Source organism: Aulostomus chinensis, chromosome 1 (genome assembly GCF_037954235.1).
Source record: "Aulostomus chinensis isolate RoL2024-O1b breed Wild chromosome 1, RoL_Achi_v1.0, whole genome shotgun sequence".
Lineage (NCBI taxonomy): Eukaryota > Metazoa > Chordata > Actinopteri > Syngnathiformes > Aulostomidae > Aulostomus > Aulostomus chinensis.
This window is the reverse complement of record NC_141320.1, coordinates 36,420,269-36,440,670: the sequence shown is the minus strand read 5'-3', so window position 1 is coordinate 36,440,670 and position 20,402 is coordinate 36,420,269. Positions and strand designations below refer to the sequence as shown.

General features: G+C 45.6%; 1 protein-coding gene and 2 non-coding genes across 3 annotated transcripts; 1 reads left to right on the top strand and 2 right to left on the bottom strand.

Annotated features, from left to right (window-relative positions):
• Positions 1 to 4,158: 4,158 nt before the first annotated feature.
• On the bottom strand, positions 4,159 to 18,128 carry LOC147271480 (uncharacterized). The gene is made up of 3 exons (XM_086202769.1): positions 18,083 to 18,128; positions 17,596 to 17,823; positions 4,159 to 4,757 (listed from the first exon to the last, which is right to left on the bottom strand). Exons 1-3 carry the CDS (start codon positions 18,126 to 18,128, stop codon positions 4,159 to 4,161), a joined length of 873 nt encoding a protein of 290 aa, XP_086058895.1.
• On the top strand, positions 6,693 to 6,764 carry trnae-uuc (transfer RNA glutamic acid (anticodon UUC)). The gene has a single exon. It is a non-coding gene; the product is annotated as a tRNA-Glu (tRNA).
• A 1,719-nt stretch (positions 18,129 to 19,847) lies between the features above and the next one.
• On the bottom strand, positions 19,848 to 19,929 carry trnas-uga (transfer RNA serine (anticodon UGA)). Its single transcript has one exon. It is a non-coding gene; the product is annotated as a tRNA-Ser (tRNA).
• Between the last annotated feature and the right edge of the window lie 473 nt (positions 19,930 to 20,402).

Sequence of the window (20,402 nt, the reverse complement as noted above, 5' to 3'; positions counted from 1 at the left end):
TTCAGAGCTGGAACCTTCCTCTTGTGTCAGCTTCCTGTTCCCATCTCTATGGTAACGGTAAGTTTTGACCCACGTCTTCAATCAGCTGTCAAATACACTAAAACAATTTTCTATCCTCCAAGTTGTTTCCATCTCTTGGTGACCTTGTTAGGCTTCCTTATCCATGGAAATATTGGTTTGAATATTTAGTTGTGGGCCTCTGGACCTTTTTTTAGTCACTAAATCTTCAATTTCAGTTAAAAAAAATGGTAAAAAGAACCTCAAGAAAATCCTAGAAATAAACCAAAGGTTGTTGTGTTTCCTGACCGTTACTGAGGGTGTTAGAACACATCTCTGACATGGATTGGTTTGATTTAGTATTCATTTTAATATCATTAACTATTGGAACATCCATGGTGTTATGGGTCAGTTTAGACCCTCATATTTACTTCAAGAAAAAGAGAAAAAAGTCTCTTTTTCATCAACAGAACTTTAATACAAACACAAAATGAAAAGCAGAACAAGCCAGAACCCAAAATATGGATTTGGAAGGTCAACAAACAACAACCAGTCAAGCAAACCAAACCAACAGAAACCAGTTACTGGTTCAAAACCAGTAAAAAACAAAAACAGAGGAAAAGTCTCTGTGTGTAAGAACATGCATGTGTGTGTGTGTGTGTGTGTGTGTGTGTGTGTGTGTGTGTGTGTGTGTGTGTGTGTGTGTGTGTCAAAAACTGACCCACTTCTTTTGCCAACATGAGCCCACAGTGGTGGTGTCTCTAAAGAGGTGGAGCTCTGTCCTTCACCTGCTAGGTTCCAGCAGGCAGCTCAGGTCTAGTTTTCTTCACTGAGCCTCCATGATGAGTTTCCTCTGAGAAGTTCTTGTCCAAGGTCCCAGCTGGTAAAACCACTGTCACCAGTGATACTGGGACCCTGCAGTCCAGTGGTCTTATCAGGACCACACTGGACCTGCCGTCTTTGTTTGTTGTGTTGTTGTGCAGGTCGATGGGAGAACGAGGCTGATGAGAGTCCCTGAAGCTCCCATGACTGGGAGAGGAGCTGCTGGCAGTGTTGCTGACAGTGCACTTCTGACTTCAGGTTTGGCTCTGATTGTTGCTTTATCATCTTATTTTGATAACTGGGTCTAAACCAATCCTTATGATTTTATAATTCAGTGAAAAACATTTTCTGTTTTATTTTGTTGAACTAGAGGTTCCTGACAAAGTCAGAAAGCCTTGATGCAGTCAACAAGTTGATGTGCTTCTTTGATGCATTTAGAACCTCCAACAAGTCACACAGGAGGAAGGTTAAATCATGTGACCATCATCATAACAGCTGTTGACCTTGTTTAACTAGTTGGTGGTGCTAAATATCACCAGCTAGCTAAAGTTAACTAGCTAATGTTGCTAGCTAGCTAATATTATTTTCTAACTTCAGGCCTAAAATTTGGATTGACTGTTAAAATTGTTCACCTCACCTTTGTAACACCAGGTTTTTTCTTGATGATGTCATTGTAACTGCCTTTCTGATTCTAAAATATAAATGCATCCAAGAATAAAAATGTCAAACTGCCCCTCCATGGAAACATCATATTTAATATACTGCATTATTCTTTTCCAGTGTACTACACTATATTTTTGTTTTATCAGAGAGACTTTAATGTCTGTCTTTGATCTCTGAACTATGACTCTGATGTCATTGGTGGTGACTGAATTCTACCACCTGACAGACTGGGAAGGCTCATATTGGTGATGTCATCATAAATATATGAAGGTCTTGTTTCAATGAATTGAAGTGAAATAACTCGTTATTTTGTTTGTGGTTGTCATGGTGACTCAGGGTGTCGGGGCTCCATTGATGATGGCATTTTGTCGTGGTTGTGCACGTGTGACACTCAAGGTGAACACACTCACAGCTGATTGGACCAACTCAGATCAGCTGTTCTGAACCTGATACTCAGAGTTTCCATCTCAGTGTCAACTCAGGAGTGACTGAGGAGAAGAGTTTCAGAACAGCCACAGTTGGGGGACTTCCATCCAGCAGCCATTTTCTATCCCTGTAAGGAGTTAAGGGATCTGGAGCTGCTGGGTTCAGGTGGATCCAGAACACAAGATGGAGGTCAGTCAGGACCCCAGAAGGAGACCAGCATCTGGAAGGTGGAGATGCTTTAATCTGACACCGTTGTGTCAACAGTTCTGAAATCAGAACAAAAATAAACAGTAGTATTTCCACCTGCTGCTCCTGCATGTATTCAAGTGAACAGGAACACAGATTCATGCTCAACTTCTCCTGTGTGTTCATCCACAGTCACTAAACAACAACAACCAAACAAAGGGGGGTAGGAGGTAGAAAGGCTCTGTACAAACTGAGTCCTTTTACCATTTCTTTCCTGCTTCTAGTGGCGCTGTCGTCACTTCCTGTGACCGCAGGATGGAAGGGGTCCCCCTTCAGAATACGTTTTTTATCATTGTTACTTCCTCTTCAACATGCCTTTAGCAGACCAACTCACTGACTGGCTCAGTGAGGTAGTGTGGCCGAGCGGTCTAAGGTGCTGGATTAAGGCTCCAGTCTCTGAGGAGGTGTGGGTTCAAATCCCACCACTGCCATCATGTCTCTGGAGAGGTGTGGCAGGTCTCTCCCAACCACTCTGTGCTGGAGGTGTTGGCTGCTTTTATCACTCTGGGAAGAAAATGTCCTGAACTTGAGGTGTTCTCCTCATCTTGAGCACTCCAAAACAACAATGTGCAGTAACGCTGAGCTGCCTTCAAGTCAACAACATGGGCACAGTGTACCCAGAGCCACAGGCTCCTCCCAGTATATGCAGCACTGCCGGTGACTCTCCAAACTGAAGCTGATCCAGGACCAGCTCAGGAGGAGCCATGGAGAAGACAGGCTCTCTGATTTAATGCTGCTGTCTATTGAGAGGAACATCCCAGTTGACTCCAATAAGGCTGCTGATGTCTTCAAACCCAGGACCAGAAGAAGAACCCTCCTCTGAGTCCACAGACCTGAGCACCGCTGCTCTGACTACCAGGTTACCTCCTGGTTATCAGTGTGAAGTCATGGTGAGGTGGTCAGTTGTTCCTGGTGTTTTATGACAGAGGCCTGGTAGTTAAACACTGAATTAAATCATTTTAATTCTTTACTTGAAGTTTCTTGCTGTTTAGCTGGAAATGTATGACAACTTCCTCCATGCTGGTGCCCCATCACACACAACAGGTGCACTTGTCCTCTTTTCTCCTCTGACCCTCAAACATTCCACCAGTGAACGTCCAATTATCTTCTGAAATAAGAGATGAATCTTTCCCTGCTGAGACTCCTGATCTCTGACTGTCACTAGCATGTGCTAGCAGAATACAGCACTCCTTCTTCATGATCTGTCTTTGTCTCTGACCAGCTCTAATAAATAACTAATTAATATTAAATATTAATTATACGGGGCACCACCCTGAAGAGTTCAGGGAAACTAAAAAACGACCAAACTTGTAACAGTTACCAGTCTCTAACAGAGTTTATCTACTAACAGTCAATATTCTGTAACATTAACGACCAAGGGACAGCTCTGATGTTGGAGGATGAGATCAGAGCACTGCTATTGCTGAGACACGTGACCACAAGTTGGTACACAAAAGACACTACGACTCCTCTCTTATAATAAAAATATATTTATTAACACAGTGCATCCATCAATCAGCAACTATCTAACTAACAATCTTAACACAGTCGTCTCATTCACCCATTCACACACACAATGATGGTGGAGGCTGCCATGCAAGGCGCCAACCTACTCATCAGGAGCAATTATGGGTTCAGTATCTTGCTCAAGGACACTTGGACATGGTCACCGGGGTCGGGGATCGAACCTTTGGTTGCTCGACCTCTACCCCTGAGCCATGCCGCTTGTTTGCAGTAGCCTTGCTTTTTCCCCATTAACTAATACTAATGAAATGTTCTTTTTAGAACACTTGTGATAATGTGTTCACACAATGTGAGGGATCTTCATGTTTTTGCATGTAACCAAGTCAGTATTTACTTGTCTGTTGCAATGTGGGTGATGCCATCTGTTACATCATAATGTAGAACTGCACCAGCTTTAAACCACTTGCTTTACAGCAGAACACTCACATTTATTGGGCAACTGTATCTGACAATCTAGTCACATACTGGGGAGGGGAACAATTACTCCCCATTGTGCATTCTCATGTGGGATTTCAGACTTTCCTTAACTGAGAATTTTTTGCCACAAACCATGCAGGAGAATGGTTTCTCTCCAGCATGCATTCTCACATGTCTTTTTCGATTCCATTTTGAGAAACTCTTGCCACATATTGAGCAGAGGAACGGTTTCTCCCCAGTGTGTACGCTCATGTGTGATTCCAGATTCCCGTTAACTCGGAATCCTTTGCCACAAAACGGGCAGGAGAATGGTTTCTCCCCAGTATGCGTTCTCATGTGTGTTTTCAGATGTTGCTTTCCTTTGAATCTTGTTCCGCAAAATGAGCAGGGGAATGGTTTCTCCCCAGAATGCGTTCTCATGTGCATTTTCATATGTTCATTTTCTGAGAATTCTTTGCCACAAAATGGGCAGGGGAATGGTTTCTCCCCAGTGTGTATTCTCATATGTCTTTTCAGATTTCCCTTTGAGAATCTTTTGCCACAAACTGAGCAGGGGAATGGTTTCTCCCCAGTGTGTGTTCTCATGTGAGTATCCAAACTACTTCTGTAACTAAAACCTTTACTGCATGTTGAGCACCTAAAGGGACGCTCATCCTCACTGACTTCAGTCTCAGATTCAGAAGGACCAAAGTTCACATTCCCGATGATCTTTGATTCTCTTTCAGTCTGTAGTTTTTGCTCTTTTGAGCTGCAATGAGTCACTTCCTGTCCTGGTCTCAGTTTCTGAAGCAAATTCCTCCTTGAGCCAAAGGGTTCCTTGTGCTCAGAGGAGGCCGTGTTATCAGGTCTGACCCAATCATCCTCACTGACTTCAGTCTCAGCTTCAGAAGAGTCTGACATCTGGTCTTCAGTCTGGGGTTGTACAAGTGGATCTGGATCTACCTTGCTGGCTGGTTCTGGTTCTGGTCCTCCACTCTCTTCTTCATCAGCTTCTGTTTTCAGAGGATGAACTGGGCTGCTGCTCAGAGACTCTTCTTTCAAGTTCTCCTCAGTTAGACTCTGATGAAGCTGTGGGAACTGAGGTTTCTCTTCGTCCCCTTCACTCTTCACAGGGACCAGAGTGAAGGGGAACGTGGTGATATCAGCCTCCTCCTGCCCTTGAAGCTGCCCTCCCTCCTCACTGGTCCAGAGCTCCTCCCACTCCTCTTTAATGTGGGGGGGCTCTGGGTCCTGCAGCTCAGGGGGAACCTCTTCTTTGATCACCAGCAGCTGCTCCACATCTGCAGGACACAAACAGCAACATCAGAAATCTCTTCATTTGACTCTGAAACAGCGGAGCAACATTTATCCTATTCAGCTGGCGATTTATCAAAGATATCAGATCTTTCTGAAGACAGGCTGTGTGTGTGTGCGTGTGTGTGTGTGTGTGTGTGTGTGTGTGTGTGACTGAATAATAACCAGACTAACTTTTATCATTGACCAAGTCGAGTTGACTCACTAAATTCATAACTGAATGATTATTTAATTAATAAACAGAACATGTGTCTAAAGTCATGATCAAATTCATGTAAAATCTGAGCAACGAGGGTTTGAAAATGTTCCAATGAGACAAACCAATGTTGACAGTTAAAGGATCTTAGGATCCACCCCAAAGATCCCACCCCTCACAGCCAGAAAAGCAATCTGGTATACGCTGTCAGATGCAGTGAGGCCTGCACGGATCTCTACATAGGGGAAACCAAACAGCCCCTCAACAAGCGCATGGCCCAACATAGAAGAGCCAACTCTGGAGGACAGGACTCAGCGGTTTTCCTCCACCTCAAGGAGGAAAGCCACTCCTTCCAGGACGACCATGTCCAAATTCTCGACAGAGAGGACAGATGGTTTGAAAGAGGAGTTAAAGAAGCCATCCACGTCAGGATAGAGAAACCATCGTTGAACAGAGGAGGTGGACTGCGACATTTCCTTTCACCTATTTACAACCAAGTCCTTTCAAAGCTTCCCCAAAGAGTTCAGCTGAAAGACCCATGTGGAACGGCTGATGCCAGCACAGCCCATTAGCATCTGAGTGGTCGGTGAAACCCCCTAACGACCACCCCTGAAACTCCCTGACACCGCACAACGACTGTCGTTTGGAGAGGCCAGGTGAATCTCGGGAGGGTCGTTTCCACCACAATAGCACTGACCACTCCCACATAGGTTTATAAGCTGGAGTTTCCACACTCTTCACTAGAACTGAAGAAGCCTCTCGGATGAGAGGTGAAACGTCTTCAAGATAAACTTACGTCCAGTTGACCAGATTTTACTTCGCTTCGATCTACGATGACCTGGATGAATGAGAACCTACACAGACATTAAAGGATCTTAGTTGTGGTGGCAGCAGGCCTGTTCCAAGAGCTTTGCTCACATTCCTGATCAGGCTTCATAATGGTTCTGGACCACTGTGTGATAGAAGCTGATCCTGCGGGTGGACTGTCTTTAGGGGGCTGAGGTGTCTGGTGGTCTTGGTGGACCCTCTGCATCTCAAACTGAGACCACAGAGTCCTGTGTTCTTGAGTCATTGTCTATAGTCTCTGTTGTTGGAGAGCTCAGTGTGGTCCCTGATGGTCTAGTGGCTAGGATTTGGCGCTTTCACCGCTGCGGCCCGGGTTCGATTCCCGGTCAGGGAATGAGTTATTTAGAGGTTGAGGGAGAGGTGATCAGGTGGTCCACATGATGGTGGAGGTGATGAACTGTGAATCTATCATGGCTCCACTCTCACCCCCATTATAGTGTCCTTGGTTCACTCTGCCATGGCCCCATGTTGAAGGGTGACTGTCTCATTCAGGTTCAACCCTTTGTTAGACTCTATTAAGCCACTGACTCCTGCAAGGACAAACTCTGTAATCCTCCTTAGTAGCTTTGGTTCCTTGCAGCACAGAAAGTCCATTCACTGATGTAGGAACTGGAAAACTTAGAGCTCCATTCCTTCCTCCATTGAGCAGAACAAACACAGAACAGAGAGCAGTTCCTCCTACAGTTCTCAGAAAGTCTGAGGGCACCAAAGAAAGGAGGGAAATGTAATCAATGTTGAATTCATTTACATTTCTTATATTTGATCAAAGCTAGAACTTAATAAGCTGCCATCAACCTTGATGACCAACTCCTTCACTGTGTAGTTTAAAGTCCCTGGTTTGATTTGTGTCAGGACTTCAGAAGCTCCAATCCTCTCTAAGGTCCAGTGAGAGTGGAAGAGATTATAAATGAGAGAAGCAGGGCCCTCACTCAGAACTGAACCAGCTCAGTTGGGAGAGCCTTAGACTGAAGATCTAAAGGTCCCTGGTCCGATCCCAGGTTTCAGCAGAGGAGCAGCATTGACTTTACTTTCCAGTGGAGGAACTGCAGACATGAAGGAAACTAACATCTTGTCCTGTGCATTCTTGTGACATTCAGGACATTTTTGGAGCCTCTTGTTGGATTTTGCCACAGAGAATCAGAGCCAATCAAAAGCCTGGTGGACTTCAACATGGAGGACTGAACAAGTCAAGAAAGCATCAGTTTGACCTTCACAGGTGTTTCTGTTCCTGTCTCAATGCTGTAGAAAGAGCCTGAGGAGCTCAGACGGTAGAGCATCAGACTTTTAATGTGAGGGTCCAGGGTTCAAGTCCCTGTTCAGGTGCTGTGGAGGTTCCAGTGTTTGACAACATGGTACTGGATGAAGTTTAGTGTTGAACAAACTGTCATCATCAAAAGTAGAAGTGTTCTTGTCTTGCCACTGTGAGACAGTCGCTAGAAAACTGACCAACAATAATTTCATGTGGCATGCAATTAACAAAAGACTACAAATGACACTGGTCAAGTCAGTTTTATTTGTATTGCGCCAAACAACAAAGTTCTCTCATGACTCTTTACTAGTAGAGCAGGTCCAGCACCAAACTCCTTCAATGAACCTCCACCCAACAATTCTCCACCAGCAGCACATCCTGCAACAGTGGTGATGAAAACCTTCCTTTTAACAGGCAGGAACGTGGAGCAGATCCAGGATCAGTAGAAAGGGATGTTTGCTTTGACCGGATGGGGGGAAAGAGAGCAGGAGAGCGGGGCAGAGACAAAGACAGAGAATGGAGGAAGACAGATATACAGAAGGAAAGAGAGGGACAGAGATAAAGAGAGAGAGAAGTGAAGAGACTGGTGGACAGACAGGAGAAGTGGTGAAGGGTGGATGAGGCGTCATGAAGCCTGTGGACGCCATGACACTGTGTTACTGTCACTGAATACTGACACCTGCTGGACTGTAAACTTCCCTGCAGGCTTGACCGACTGAACTGACACTGATTTGATGACCCGTGAACACAATAAGATCATTGAAGTCTTTGTGTTCATACTGGATCGTTCCATGTCTTTGAACAATGGGACCATGATGTGAAAGTCTCAGTGAAAGTGATGGGAATGAGGACGCTTTGTTTTTACAAATTTTTATTAAAAAAGAAGTTTTTCCAACGTTTTCAAATCAAGTCTGTTGGGTTTCTTGAAGCGATTTCTCCTGCCGTGGAGAACACACGCTCACATGGCCCTGATGATGACGGCCTGCACAGGAAGTCTGTGGCCAGCAGGAAGAGGCTGGGACAGGCAGTCTGCTGGCTCTTCAGTGCACCAGAGGATCTTGAGTCCGTCCAGTATCTGCTAGTATCGCTGTACTCGCTGTACTTGATGTACTTGATGTACTCGCTGTACTTGATGTACTCGCTGGAGTTCCACTTCTTCCAAGTCTCCGCACTTCATCATCCAAGTGCTGCCACAGGTCATTTAAAGAAAAAACAAACAAACAAACAAACCGTCCTTTTAGTACAATTTCCAAAAACGAACACGATGATGAACAACGTGGCTGATGGGGCTGAGAGAACTGTGATGGAAACGAAGCTGCAACAGACGCGCGGACCAGAGGGAGGAAACCACGGCGTTTCACTGCTTTACATTTAGAATCTCACGCCTAGCCGGAGAAGCAGGGCCTGAATCAGTCACGTGGTCACTGCTGGCTGGCGAGGCTTTGGACGTCACCACATACGTCATCAATACGCGCTTCACAAAACGAGAAGAAGACGCGGGAAGCTTTGAACACAACAAGGAAAGAAGGAGAAGTCCGTGAAGCCCCAGCCTCGGTCTTTGTCTCCTGAAGGCTGAGTGGCGCCGGTAGAACCTCAACATGTGCGCCGCGCAGCTGCTGCGGGTGTCGGTCCAGGAGCGGATCCTCGCCGCCGCTGAAGACTTCCTGCTGCAGCTGGGAGAAGGAGACTCAGCGGCTGGAGTCCCGGTGCTGAGAGCGCTGCTCACCGAGCGGCTGGCGGCGGCCGCGGAGCAGATCGTGGCTCTGCTGGAGGAAACCGTGGCGGAGTACGAGCGGGAGAACCGCCGGCAGAGGTTGCTGCTCGATGCCGTGCTGAAGCCCCGAGTCAGGCTGGACAGAGCAGGTGAGTCCCCGCAGGGACCTGCTGGGCCCCTCATTCAGTCCAGGAAGTGGAGCTGCAGCAGGGCCGGTTCTAGACAGGCATTTGTAAGGGGGCAGACAGGAATGTGAAGGGGGCACATGGTGGTGACTGAAGCCTGATTTATGCTTCTGCGTCGTGGCGACGCCGTAGCCCCTACGTCGTCATTGTGCATTTATAGTTCTGCGTCGAGGGAACGCGTTGCTCTGTAATTCACCGCCAAGCCACTAGAGGGGTGTGGCTTTATCTTCGTATGGTTTTGGGGGACTCTTGTCGAATTCCTTAGTTTTCTTCCGGTCAAAGCACATGGGTCAGAGACAGAGACAACAATGGAAGTTGTAAAGGTGGTCATACCTGCGAACCTCCTCGATAACTCTTTCTTCGGCTTGGTCCATTTTTATTTTTGCGTGTTGCTCTCACCACAGAAACTTAAAAAATAGCGGTGTTGTTGTGCTGAACCGGAAACGTCATGTGAGCGGACCAATCACAGTCCGTTGACGTTCACGTCACTATGCGTCGACGCGACGCGTAGTCAGGATTTTTTGGAGGTGCACGTCGGGCTACGGCGTAGGGGTCTGCGTTGACGGCGTAGGTACGGCGTCGCCACGACGCAGAAGCATAAATCAAGCTTGAGGCCGGAAAGGATGTGGTGGTTTTGGGGGGGGGGGGGGGGTAAGGTGGTTCTCTGGATCACTGTTGTTGTCATGTAATTGGATTGCACTTTGTCAGACCTTCACCCTCAGACCGGTCCAACCTGGTCCCACATGAAGGCTAAAGCTCAGTTCACACTGCAAGATTTTAGGCGTCAGTGACTTCCCTCCCCATCAGGCTGAGGCATTAATGAACGCTCCTGTGCGCCGACAAATCTTGTCGTGTGAACAGCAGCCTGATTGAGCGTCGACGGTGTGAACAGCAGGGCCTGTCGCTAACAAAAGTAGCGTAGTTTGAACAGGGCTTGAGCTTCTGCTGGTGGAACTCTGAGGGTCCCTGAGGCCCCAAAGCCCTGACCAGGAGCAGGTGGCAGTCCCTCGGGGCCAAATTAAAAAAGAAAACTACAAAAACATTTCTGGTTCCAATTCTGAGATCAACTTACAAAATAAAGTCAGAATTATAAGAGCTCTCAATGTAGCCGATATTTACCAAACTGAAGGGTTGGCGTTGTTAAACCTCTTGTTTGTCTTCTTGTCCTGTTCTCAGCTTCTTGTTTGGAGCACCTGAACAGCTCCACTCTCCTTTCTCACCAATCCACTCCTCAACAACAGCCTCCTGTTTCCCTCCGCAAACTCTAACAAACCTCCATATCCAAGTCATTTGTTCTGGACTTCTCATGGCCCAAGTTGACCAAAGTCCTCTTTCTTTGATGGAACATGGTTTGATGGTAGGGGGTTCAGATCCATGACAAAGTAGAGAAGGAACTCTCCCAAGAGACAATTGAAGACTCAATTGTTCAGAGTGCACCGATGCACTTAACCTGACTCTTCTCCTCTTTGTCCTGTGGGGTAGAATAAGTCAGAGGGTCCAAGACCCAGCCCTTAGTGATTATGTAGCACTAACTGTGTTGTGTGATGTTGTATGTCTGTTATATTATATTTTAAAAAAAAGGGGGGGGCGACACTTCTTCTGCCACTAGATGGCAGTACCTGTGACCAAATCACAACTGAAGCACTTTTGCGCTTCCTATGGACTTTTCCTTAATTAGGTCTGAATTCTTGCTTGTGTTGTACGTCGCTTTGGACAAAAGCGTCTGCTAAATGAAATTGTAGAATTGTAGAATTGTAGAAGATGCTGAGACGCATCAATGACAGGGCACGGAGGGAAAGAGAGGAGGTGAACCTGTCCTCTCATTGCTGCCTTTTCCAGTGGATTCTTCAGCTTCTGCAGTCAATCTGGTCCACATTCAGTTTGTGGCTCATCTGTTACTTTCTGAAGGGAGAGAGAGAGAAAGAGAAACGTCATTCTGAGTGCAACCCAGTGGGCCAAAATCCCACCACAGCGATGTGAAAGACTCATCGCCTCTTATCGCTCACACTTGACTGCAGTTATTGCTGCAAAAGGTGGTGCAACCAGCTGTTAGAGGCAGGGGGGCAATCATTTATTCACATGGGCCTTTGTAGGCTCAGATGTTTTTTACCTTATTAAATAACAACTAACTTTATAACTTTCTTGTGTTTTATCTTCGCATAATATTTAGGTTTGCTGGATCTGAAATGGATGATCGTTACAAATGTGCAAGAAATATCAGAAATTGGTTAGTGGGCAAATACTTTTGTACAGCACTTTAACTCTCATTCTCCTGCAGGATCTCATTCTAGAAATTACTGATGAATCAACTGGCAGATATGATGGGAACTATGACCTTTGACCTGGGTGACACAACGTTGATCCAAGCATCTGAAGCCAGTGTTTCTGTTCCCAGTTTGCTGACTGGCACTTTTCATTGAGTTGATTTCTGTTTCTGTCTGTTGCTCCACTGTTTCAGAGTAAAATGAAGAGATTTCTGATGTTGCTGTTTGTGTCCTGCAGATGTGGAGCAGCTGCTGGTGATTAAAGAAGAGGTTCCCCCTGAGCTGCAGGACCCAGAGCCCCCCCACATTAAAGAGGAGTGGGAGGAGCTCTGGACCAGTGAGGAGGGAGGGCAGCTTCAAGGGCAGCAGGAGGCTGATATCACCACGTTCCCCTTCACTCTGGTCCCTGTGAAGAGTGAAGGGGACGAAGAGAAACCTCAGTTCCCACAGCTTCATCAGAGTCTAACTGAGGAGAACTTGAAAGAAGAGTCTCTGAGCAGCAGCCCAATTCATCCTCTGAAAACAGAAGCTGATGGAGAAGAGTGTGGAGGACCAGAACCAGAACCAGCCAGCAAGGTAGATCCAGATCCACTTGAACAACCCCAGACTGAAGACCAGATGTCAGACTATTCTGAATCCGAGACAGCAGTCAGTGAGGATGATTGGGTCAGACCTGATAACACAGCCTCCTCTGAGCACAAGGAACCCTTTGGCTCAAGGAAGAATTTGCTTCAGAAATTGAGCCCAGGACAGGAAGTGACTCATTGCAGCTCAAAAGAGCAAAAAGTAAAGACTGAAAGAGAATCAGAGATCATCAGGAACGTGACCTTTGGTCCTTCTGAATCTCAGACAGAAGTCAGTGAGGATGATCGTCCCTTCAGGTGCTCAGCATGCAGTAAAGGTTTTAGAAACAGAAGGAAGTTGGATGTACACATGAGAACACACACTGGGGAGAAACCATTCTCATGCTCAGTTTGTGGAGGAAGGTTTTCAGAAAAGGGATATCTGAAAAGACACATGAGAACACACACTGGGGAGAAACCATTCTCATGCTCAGTTTGTGGCAGAAGATTTTCAGAAAAGGGATGTCTGAACAGACACATTAGAACTCACACTGGGGAGAAACCGTTCCCCTGCTCAGTTTGTGGCAAAAGATTTTCAGAAAATGGATGTCTGAAAAAGCACATGAGAACTCACACAGGGGAGAAGCCATTCCCCTGCTCAGTTTGCGCTAAAAGATTCTCGGTAAAGGGACAACTGAAAAGACACATGAGCACCCACACTGGGGAGAAACCATTCCCCTGCTCTGTTTTTGGCAAAAGATTCTCAGAAAACGGACCACTGATAAGACACATGAGAACGCACACTGGAGAGAAGCCGTTCCCCTGCTCAGTTTGTGGCCAAAGATTCTCAGAACAGGGACATCTTAAATCACACATGAGAACACACACTGGGGAGAAACCGTTCCCCTGCTCAGTGTGTGGCACGAGATTTTCAGAAAATGGATGTCTGAAAAAGCACATGAGAACTCACACAGGGGAGAAGCCATTCCCCTGCTCAGTTTGCGCTAAAAGATTCTCAATAAAGGGACAACTGAAAAGACACATGAGCACCCACACTGGGGAGAAACCATTTCCCTGCTCTGTTTGTGGCAAAAGATTCTCAGAAAACGGACCACTGATAAGACACATGAGAACGCACACTGGAGAGAAGCCGTTCCCCTGCTCAGTTTGTGGCAAAATATTCTCAGAACAGGGACATCTGAAAAGACACATGAGAACACACACTGGGGAGAAACCATTCCCCTGCTCAGTTTGTGGCAAAAGATGGTCAGACAAGGGAAATCTGAAAAAACACATAAGAACGCACACTGGGGAGAAACCATTTGTCTAAACATGGCACTGAAGCTGTGAGAAAAGAGTGGGAGAAGCAGGTTGAAAGTCAAATAATGAATGTATCTAACTATTAAAACACAACAGTAAATCAAAAATGGGCCCAGGTGCTTCCAACTCGGAGGACTGATCAGCTCCCCACCCTCCACATACCTGCTTCAACACCAGAAACATCATGAAAGACATGAGATTCCGCTTGACTTTTCAGTTCAACCTGTGTTGGGAGCTAATTTGCGGTATGCGCACAAACTTGGTTACATTTGGATGCTGCAAAAATACATCCCTGCAATTCTTCAAAATAATTAATAACACAAGAACACACATTAGGTTTGTTTTGCACTGGAATTGTCCTTGAAGAGCTTCACAAGCGGGGAGAAGGATTTTAAACTCCACGCTGGATTTTACTGGAGGCCAGTGCAGCGAAGTTAAGACTTGGGGGTCTTGCTTCTTAGTTCCTGTCAATTTGCATGCAGCTGCATTGTGGACCAGCTGCAGAGTCTTCAAACACTTGTTAGTACAGCCTGATAATAAAGAGTCACAATAGAGCAGTGACATCACTAGATAATGTGTCTCGAAGGGTTTGGGGCCAAGCACAGGAACTTCTGTCTTATCAGAGTTGAACAGTGAAAAGTTATAAGTCATCCAGGCCTTCATGTCTGGAATGCATGCTTGTAGTTTAGACAACTGTTGGCCTTCATCCAGCTTTATTGAGAAATAAACTGGGTATCATTTGTGTAACAGTGGAAATGGATGGAGTGTTTTTGAATAACATGACCTAAAGGAAGCATATATAAAATGAAGAGTATCGGCCCCAGCACTGAACCTTGAGGAACACCATGTTTAAATTTTGGTTAGATCTAAGATTTATCATAAATGAGTACAAACTCTAATCGACTCACAGAGGGAAAGACTTCATCCAGCAGCCTAGAAGGTCTTGAATCTAAGAGACAGGTTGAAGGTTTTGATGAGGTCATCATTGAATGAAGTTCTGGACTGTTAATTTGATAAAAGTGGTCTAAAGAAACATCTGGTTCAACAGCAGTTTCTGTGTTGACTGAGTTTACAGGTCAATTAGAATCTCTTGAGGACAGGAGCTGATTAATTTGATCCTAATAGTTCCTATGTTGTCCTCAAAGAAGCTCCTAAAGTCATCTCTACTGAGACCTGAAGGAATCCAGGGTCTACAGAGTCAGGACTCTGTCAGTTTAGCTCAGTGCTGGAAAGAAACCTGGACTGTTTTCTGTTCCTCTGTTAGTGATAAATAATAGGAGGCTCTGGCTCTACTGAGGACCTTCTTATCCATTTGAAGACTTGTCTGCCTCTTGTTTAGTTGCCTGGTGATGGAATTCTACCACACAGCTGTTCTCTGTTGTTTAAGGATCTTTTTTTTAAGGAGCAATGGAGTCTGGAGTTGTTGGTAGTGAACCTGCAGTTTTATCTGCTATGAGGTCCACCTCCAATGACTCAATTCAGAATCAGGGATCTCTGTAGTAGGGAGACATGTTATTGAGTGTAACACAGGTGGAATGACTTCCTTCAGATGTGGTCAGACCCACCCTGAGAGTTTGGGGAGAACCCTTGAAGCCTGGGACTTCAGGTCAAACGCTGAGACCACGGCGTGATGGAGAGTTCTGATGATTCATCAGCACAATCAAACTCTGAGAACTCCTCCCTCCCTGGTTGATCTGAGTCAAAGTTCCCATGTCTGATCAACTTCCCGTCCTGATGACATCACTACTGCAGGTGAACAGTTAGCATTGCTCTGTTTGATGGAGCTGCGTTCAGGGAATGAGGAAGTTTCCCTTTGTGTCACTGCTTCTCTACTAATCTGATCTCTGATCAGTTCACCAAGAAGAGTCTGGGGTCAGGGGCTTGATGAGTAGAGCTGTTTAGTCAGGAGGAGGCTGCTCTGATTGGTTCCTGACACTGAAACAAGGCCAAAGCTCAAGTACACAGGCTCACATATTGAAGTATTCTCAGTCTTCCCACTTCAAGTATTTTCCCACTTCAAGTATTTTCTACTCTACAAACCAAGTTACCTCTTATGTTAAGTTACTTGCTGAGAGTTATGCAGGACACTTGGATGGAAACATAACCTTTTTCTCTAATCAGCACAACAATGTGGGCGTGTAGTGAATCAACACCATAACAGTAACGAGGAATGAACGCAGCAGCCATCTTGGAATCACCAGGTTTACAAGGCTTCCACTCTGTGAGAGCAACCCCTCGATGGAGGAGAAGAAGCCGGACCATCAAGAAGACCTGAAAGAAGACAGCAGAGGCAGGCAGAGGAACCAGAGACACACAAACAGACACAACACTGCCACCTTCTGATCTGATGACATCAGAGTTGAATGTGTGGACTGATTTGGAGGCCAAGCCTCACAATAAAAGCAGCATTTTCATGGGAATGTGTTCCATCCAGGGCTTCACAATAAAAGCATTTGAAATGATGAGTCATTTTAACAGATGTTTGTGTGTCGGCTGTCCTATGAGTCACAGCAGGTTGACAGTTTGAGGAGAAACTCTTGAAGACTGGGACCTGAGGGGCCCGTTTCACAAAGCAGGTTCATCAAACCCTGAGTTTCATCCTGATCTCTGAGTTGATCTTCCCTGAGATAGAAAACTCAGAGTTTTTGGTTTCAGAACAGCGGATTTGAATCAGTTTGATCAACTCTGAGTAGGTCCACCTGGGGTAAAGCGCGATCACGACAACTCTAAAAAGCCAGCATAAATGGAGCCCCGATGCACCGAGTCACCATGGCGACGGAGAAGAGGAGAGCTTTGTTTTTCACGTCAGTGGAGTTGGAAATCTTGATGCGATCATGTGAAGAGTTCCAACACGCGTTAAAAAGAAGTGCAACACCGCTGCAGCTGCAAAAGAGAGAGAGATGGCGTGGAGGAACTTTGCTGCTCGGGTCAATGTGTGACAACAGAAAGAAGGCAGACGCCCGTAAAACGGGTGGTGGTCCAGCACCACCACCTCTAACAGGCACAGGAGCCAGAGTTTAGGAAGGCCAGTGGCTGAGGGAGTTCATCCTGAGAACCCAACCCCCAAGACACCAGTGCCTTCATAAAATGTAATATGGCTCTCTCTCTCTCTATATATATATATATAGATAGATATAGATATAGATATAGATATAGATATGCACCCATGACTTTATTTCCCAACAGGTTCTGCTGGTGCCATTTGCCTTGTGCCACAACAGACACAGTAACTGTCAGTAAAGATTTTCTCAATGTTATTTCAAGTCACTGAAACATCTCTCCTCCAGGACGAAGAGGATGGACAAACGCTGTCTGCTGCCTTTACAGTGGGGGATCCAGAAAGGCCTGTAGAAGTCACATCTTGATACATTCCTGATTCTTCTCCCATTCATATTTCTTACCATTCTGGTGGAATATAGAGACATCAGCCTACACTGAAGTATGAAGACAGTCTTGTCCTCTTTAACAGAGCATGGCTGGGCAGGAGGGTCCCTCGACCTCCAGTGCACACACTGACACAGTGAGATGTTCAGTCAACAGATTCATGTCCAACTGTCTAATCCTCATGTTCTCAGTTACCAGTAAAGGAACTTTACAGAGTCCACCTGCTGAGAAAAATGTAAAAAAGTGACAAAGAAATGCAGTCCTTGGACCGCCAGATTAGGAAAGCAGATCTGGAAACAGAACGACTGGAGCCCAAGTTAGAGGGGGGTGCATGGCTCCAGGTGAAAATGTTAACTAGTGGAATGTGAACTGAACGAGCTTTTTTATTGCTAGGAAATAAAGAAGACCAAATGAAATGTGTATTGTTCCTTTATTGGACTGTGGTGGGGAGGATGATTGCTAATTAAACGCCAAAGTGATTCTGACATATGGTGTCTCTGACGGCTCTGCTGTCCTGGATAGCTGGCAGGTGGATGGGGTCGTCATCAGGCTCTTCTATTTGTAGGGCAGGGTGTTGCTCTCCTCTAATAGTGGCAATATTATGAAGAACACATGCCACAAGAATATCACAGGCCCTCTCAGGGGACACCCTGAGGTGACAGAGGCACTGGACACGGGCTTTTAGCAGGCCTATGGTCATCTCCACCTCTGGTCCTGCAGTGAGCCCAGTTGAAGTTCTGTTGGGGGCCTGGTTCAGGGTGCAGGTAAGGGGTCAGCAGCCTACGTTGGCATGGGGAACCCCTGTCACCCAGCAGAAGGCCATCAAACTCTCCTGTAATGTATAATGGATACCTGAGAGTGGATTAAAGGAGGGAGACAATTGACTTCTATTGTGCAAATCTTTAGGCTGTACTTACCACGTTGCAGTCTGTTGCTCAGGTCAGACACAAAACATCTTGAGTCAGGGACAGACCCAGGCCACTATCATCCTCCGAATGTTGTGGGAGTCCAGCTGTCATGACGACAAAAATGGATTTGGACTGTGACCCAACGACTCAGGTCCTGACACCAGCAGACCCCTCACCACCTGCAGCCTTTTTCCAGCTCCACCAAACCCACCATTCACTGCCTCCTCATCATCTGGGCATCAAAAGCAGCTCAGACCTGCTGCAGCTCAGAGACCTCAGCCATTTTTAGGATGTCTCCATGATTCTCCTTCACAGGATTTTCATTCAGAAACAAGAGAACTGTCAAAGACCACAACAGTTTTCAGCTTGCTGCTAAACAGTACTTCAACTACCATTCCACTGTGTAATGGCAGTGACTGATGTGTACTATATGCAGTACTAATCAAGTACAGCCCTGACTGCTACTTTATCTCCAATGCTAGGAAGGATAAGAATGTTGAAATGGACCCAGCAGGAAGAGAATCTCAAGTCATGGCAACTTTACTGAGCAGCACTCAGTTAAGTTCAGGAAACACCAGACATTTTTACCACCTGTCAATGAAGTAGTCAGTAAAATAAATACTACACTGAACAGTAGTGGAGGGAGAGCAGAGCTGGAAATGAGACCTTACTGGAGGGAATGAATCTAGAAATGTTAGAGTTCTTTCAGTTGAAGAAATCAGATTTGGGAGGGAAGTTCTGGACGTTTTCATCCATTTTTATTTCATCCAGATAAACAAATCATGTTTTCTACTTGGGCAGAATACGCTAACGTTGCTAACTAGCTAATATTATTTTCTAACTTCAGGCCTAAATTTGGGATTGACTGTTAAAATTGTTCACCTCACCTTTGTAACACCAGGTTTTGTATTGATGATGTCATTCTATTTGTCTCTGGTTCTTTCCATTCATAAATCAAACCTGAATGTTAGCTAGCCTGCTCTTACTGTGTTTCATCAGCTGCAGGTTTGACCACAGGTAGCTTAGCTAACTGCTAACTAATGAATGTTTAGTCCAACAAAGAATGGAGGTTGATAGTCATTCATCCAAAGTCTTTGGTTTCAGATGGAGCCTCAACTGAGACTCCTAGTTCAGAGGATGGGTTTGTTTGCTGTCAGGTTGCCACCTTTCTGGAGGAAGACAGGAGACAAGACAGGACATATTCTTTCACCAGGGGGTCAAAGCAGACATCAGTTCCCACTGATCCTGGATCTGGTCTACATTCCTGCCTGTTAAAAGAAGGTTTTAGTCACTACTGTTGCAGGATGTGCTTGCTGATGGAGAATTGTTGGGTGTTAACTGATGGAAGGACTGAGGTGCTGGACCTGCTCTACTTGTACAGTGTCATGAGATCACTTTTGTTGTGATTTGGCACTAAAAAAATAAAATTGATTTGACTGAAATGGAAACTGTTGGGGGGGGGGGTGTAGCCTCCATAGGTTATGTGTTTGATCTCTGAATTCTGTGTTTGATCTCTGAATTCAGTCTTTGATCTCGGGGTTCTGAGCATTGATCTCCTGCTTCAGTCTTTGATCTCTGATCTTGGAGCTGATCTGGGAGCAGTCCTGATGTTAAATGCTGTGATGAAGGACAGTGTGGTGGTGAAATGGATGAAACATGTCAACATAAAATTAAATTTGAAACTTATTTCAAGCTTTATTTTGTGTTTGATGGCCATTTTTAAAGTCACTAATGATTTGCTTTGACTCCTGGATCCTGTGGTGCCTGATGAGGAGACAACTGGAGCACAAAGTAGGGGAAGAGGTCTGATATGGAACATCAACAGTTGAACGTTGTTGGCAGGACTCGAACCTACGCAGGGAGACCCCAATGGATTTCAAGTCCATCGCCTTAACCACTCGGCCACAACAACCACATTCACACACATTTGTAGGAGACTGAAATTCACCAAATTATCTTTATTCTTAACTTTATTGTTATCATTTTGATGTTCTAGAGGAGACAACATCTGATCTTTGTTAGAGCCACCAGTCAAAGGTTTTCTTTAAAGGCTGCAGCAGCTGAGAATGAGGAATTAATAACCATCTTAGTGAGGACATTTTGAAACAATGACAGAAAAGATGATATTTTGCCAGCTCTGCTGCTCCAGCCAGTGTTGGACGGTGACTTGGGAATCTTTATTGTTGAATATCAGACTCCACTGGTGAGTGGATGCTGTATAAATTCCATCCATAAATGGAGGTGGATCCTAAAAGGGCTCGTTGACTCAGGAGGATCTCTCCACCCTACAGACTGAGAAGGAACCATCAAAGATGGCAGTTGGAGTTCTGTGGATCTGTCCTGGATTCCTCGTCCTCACGGACCAGAAGTCTGTCTGAAATACTG

Bases quoted from the DNA above. Each gene is read 5' to 3' on its own strand.
- LOC147271480 (XM_086202769.1), bottom strand. From the start codon at position 18,128: ATGACAGCTGGACTCCCACAACATTCGGAGGATGATAGTGGCCTGG. The intron at 17,824-18,082 runs GTCTGTCCCTGA...GGCTCACTGCAG, and splicing joins GGAGGATGATAGTGGCCTGG to GACCAGAGGTGGAGATGACC. The intron at 4,758-17,595 runs GTCAGAATCACT...CTGAGACTGAAG, and splicing joins AGCCGTCAGAGACACCATAT to TCAGTGAGGATGAGCGTCCC.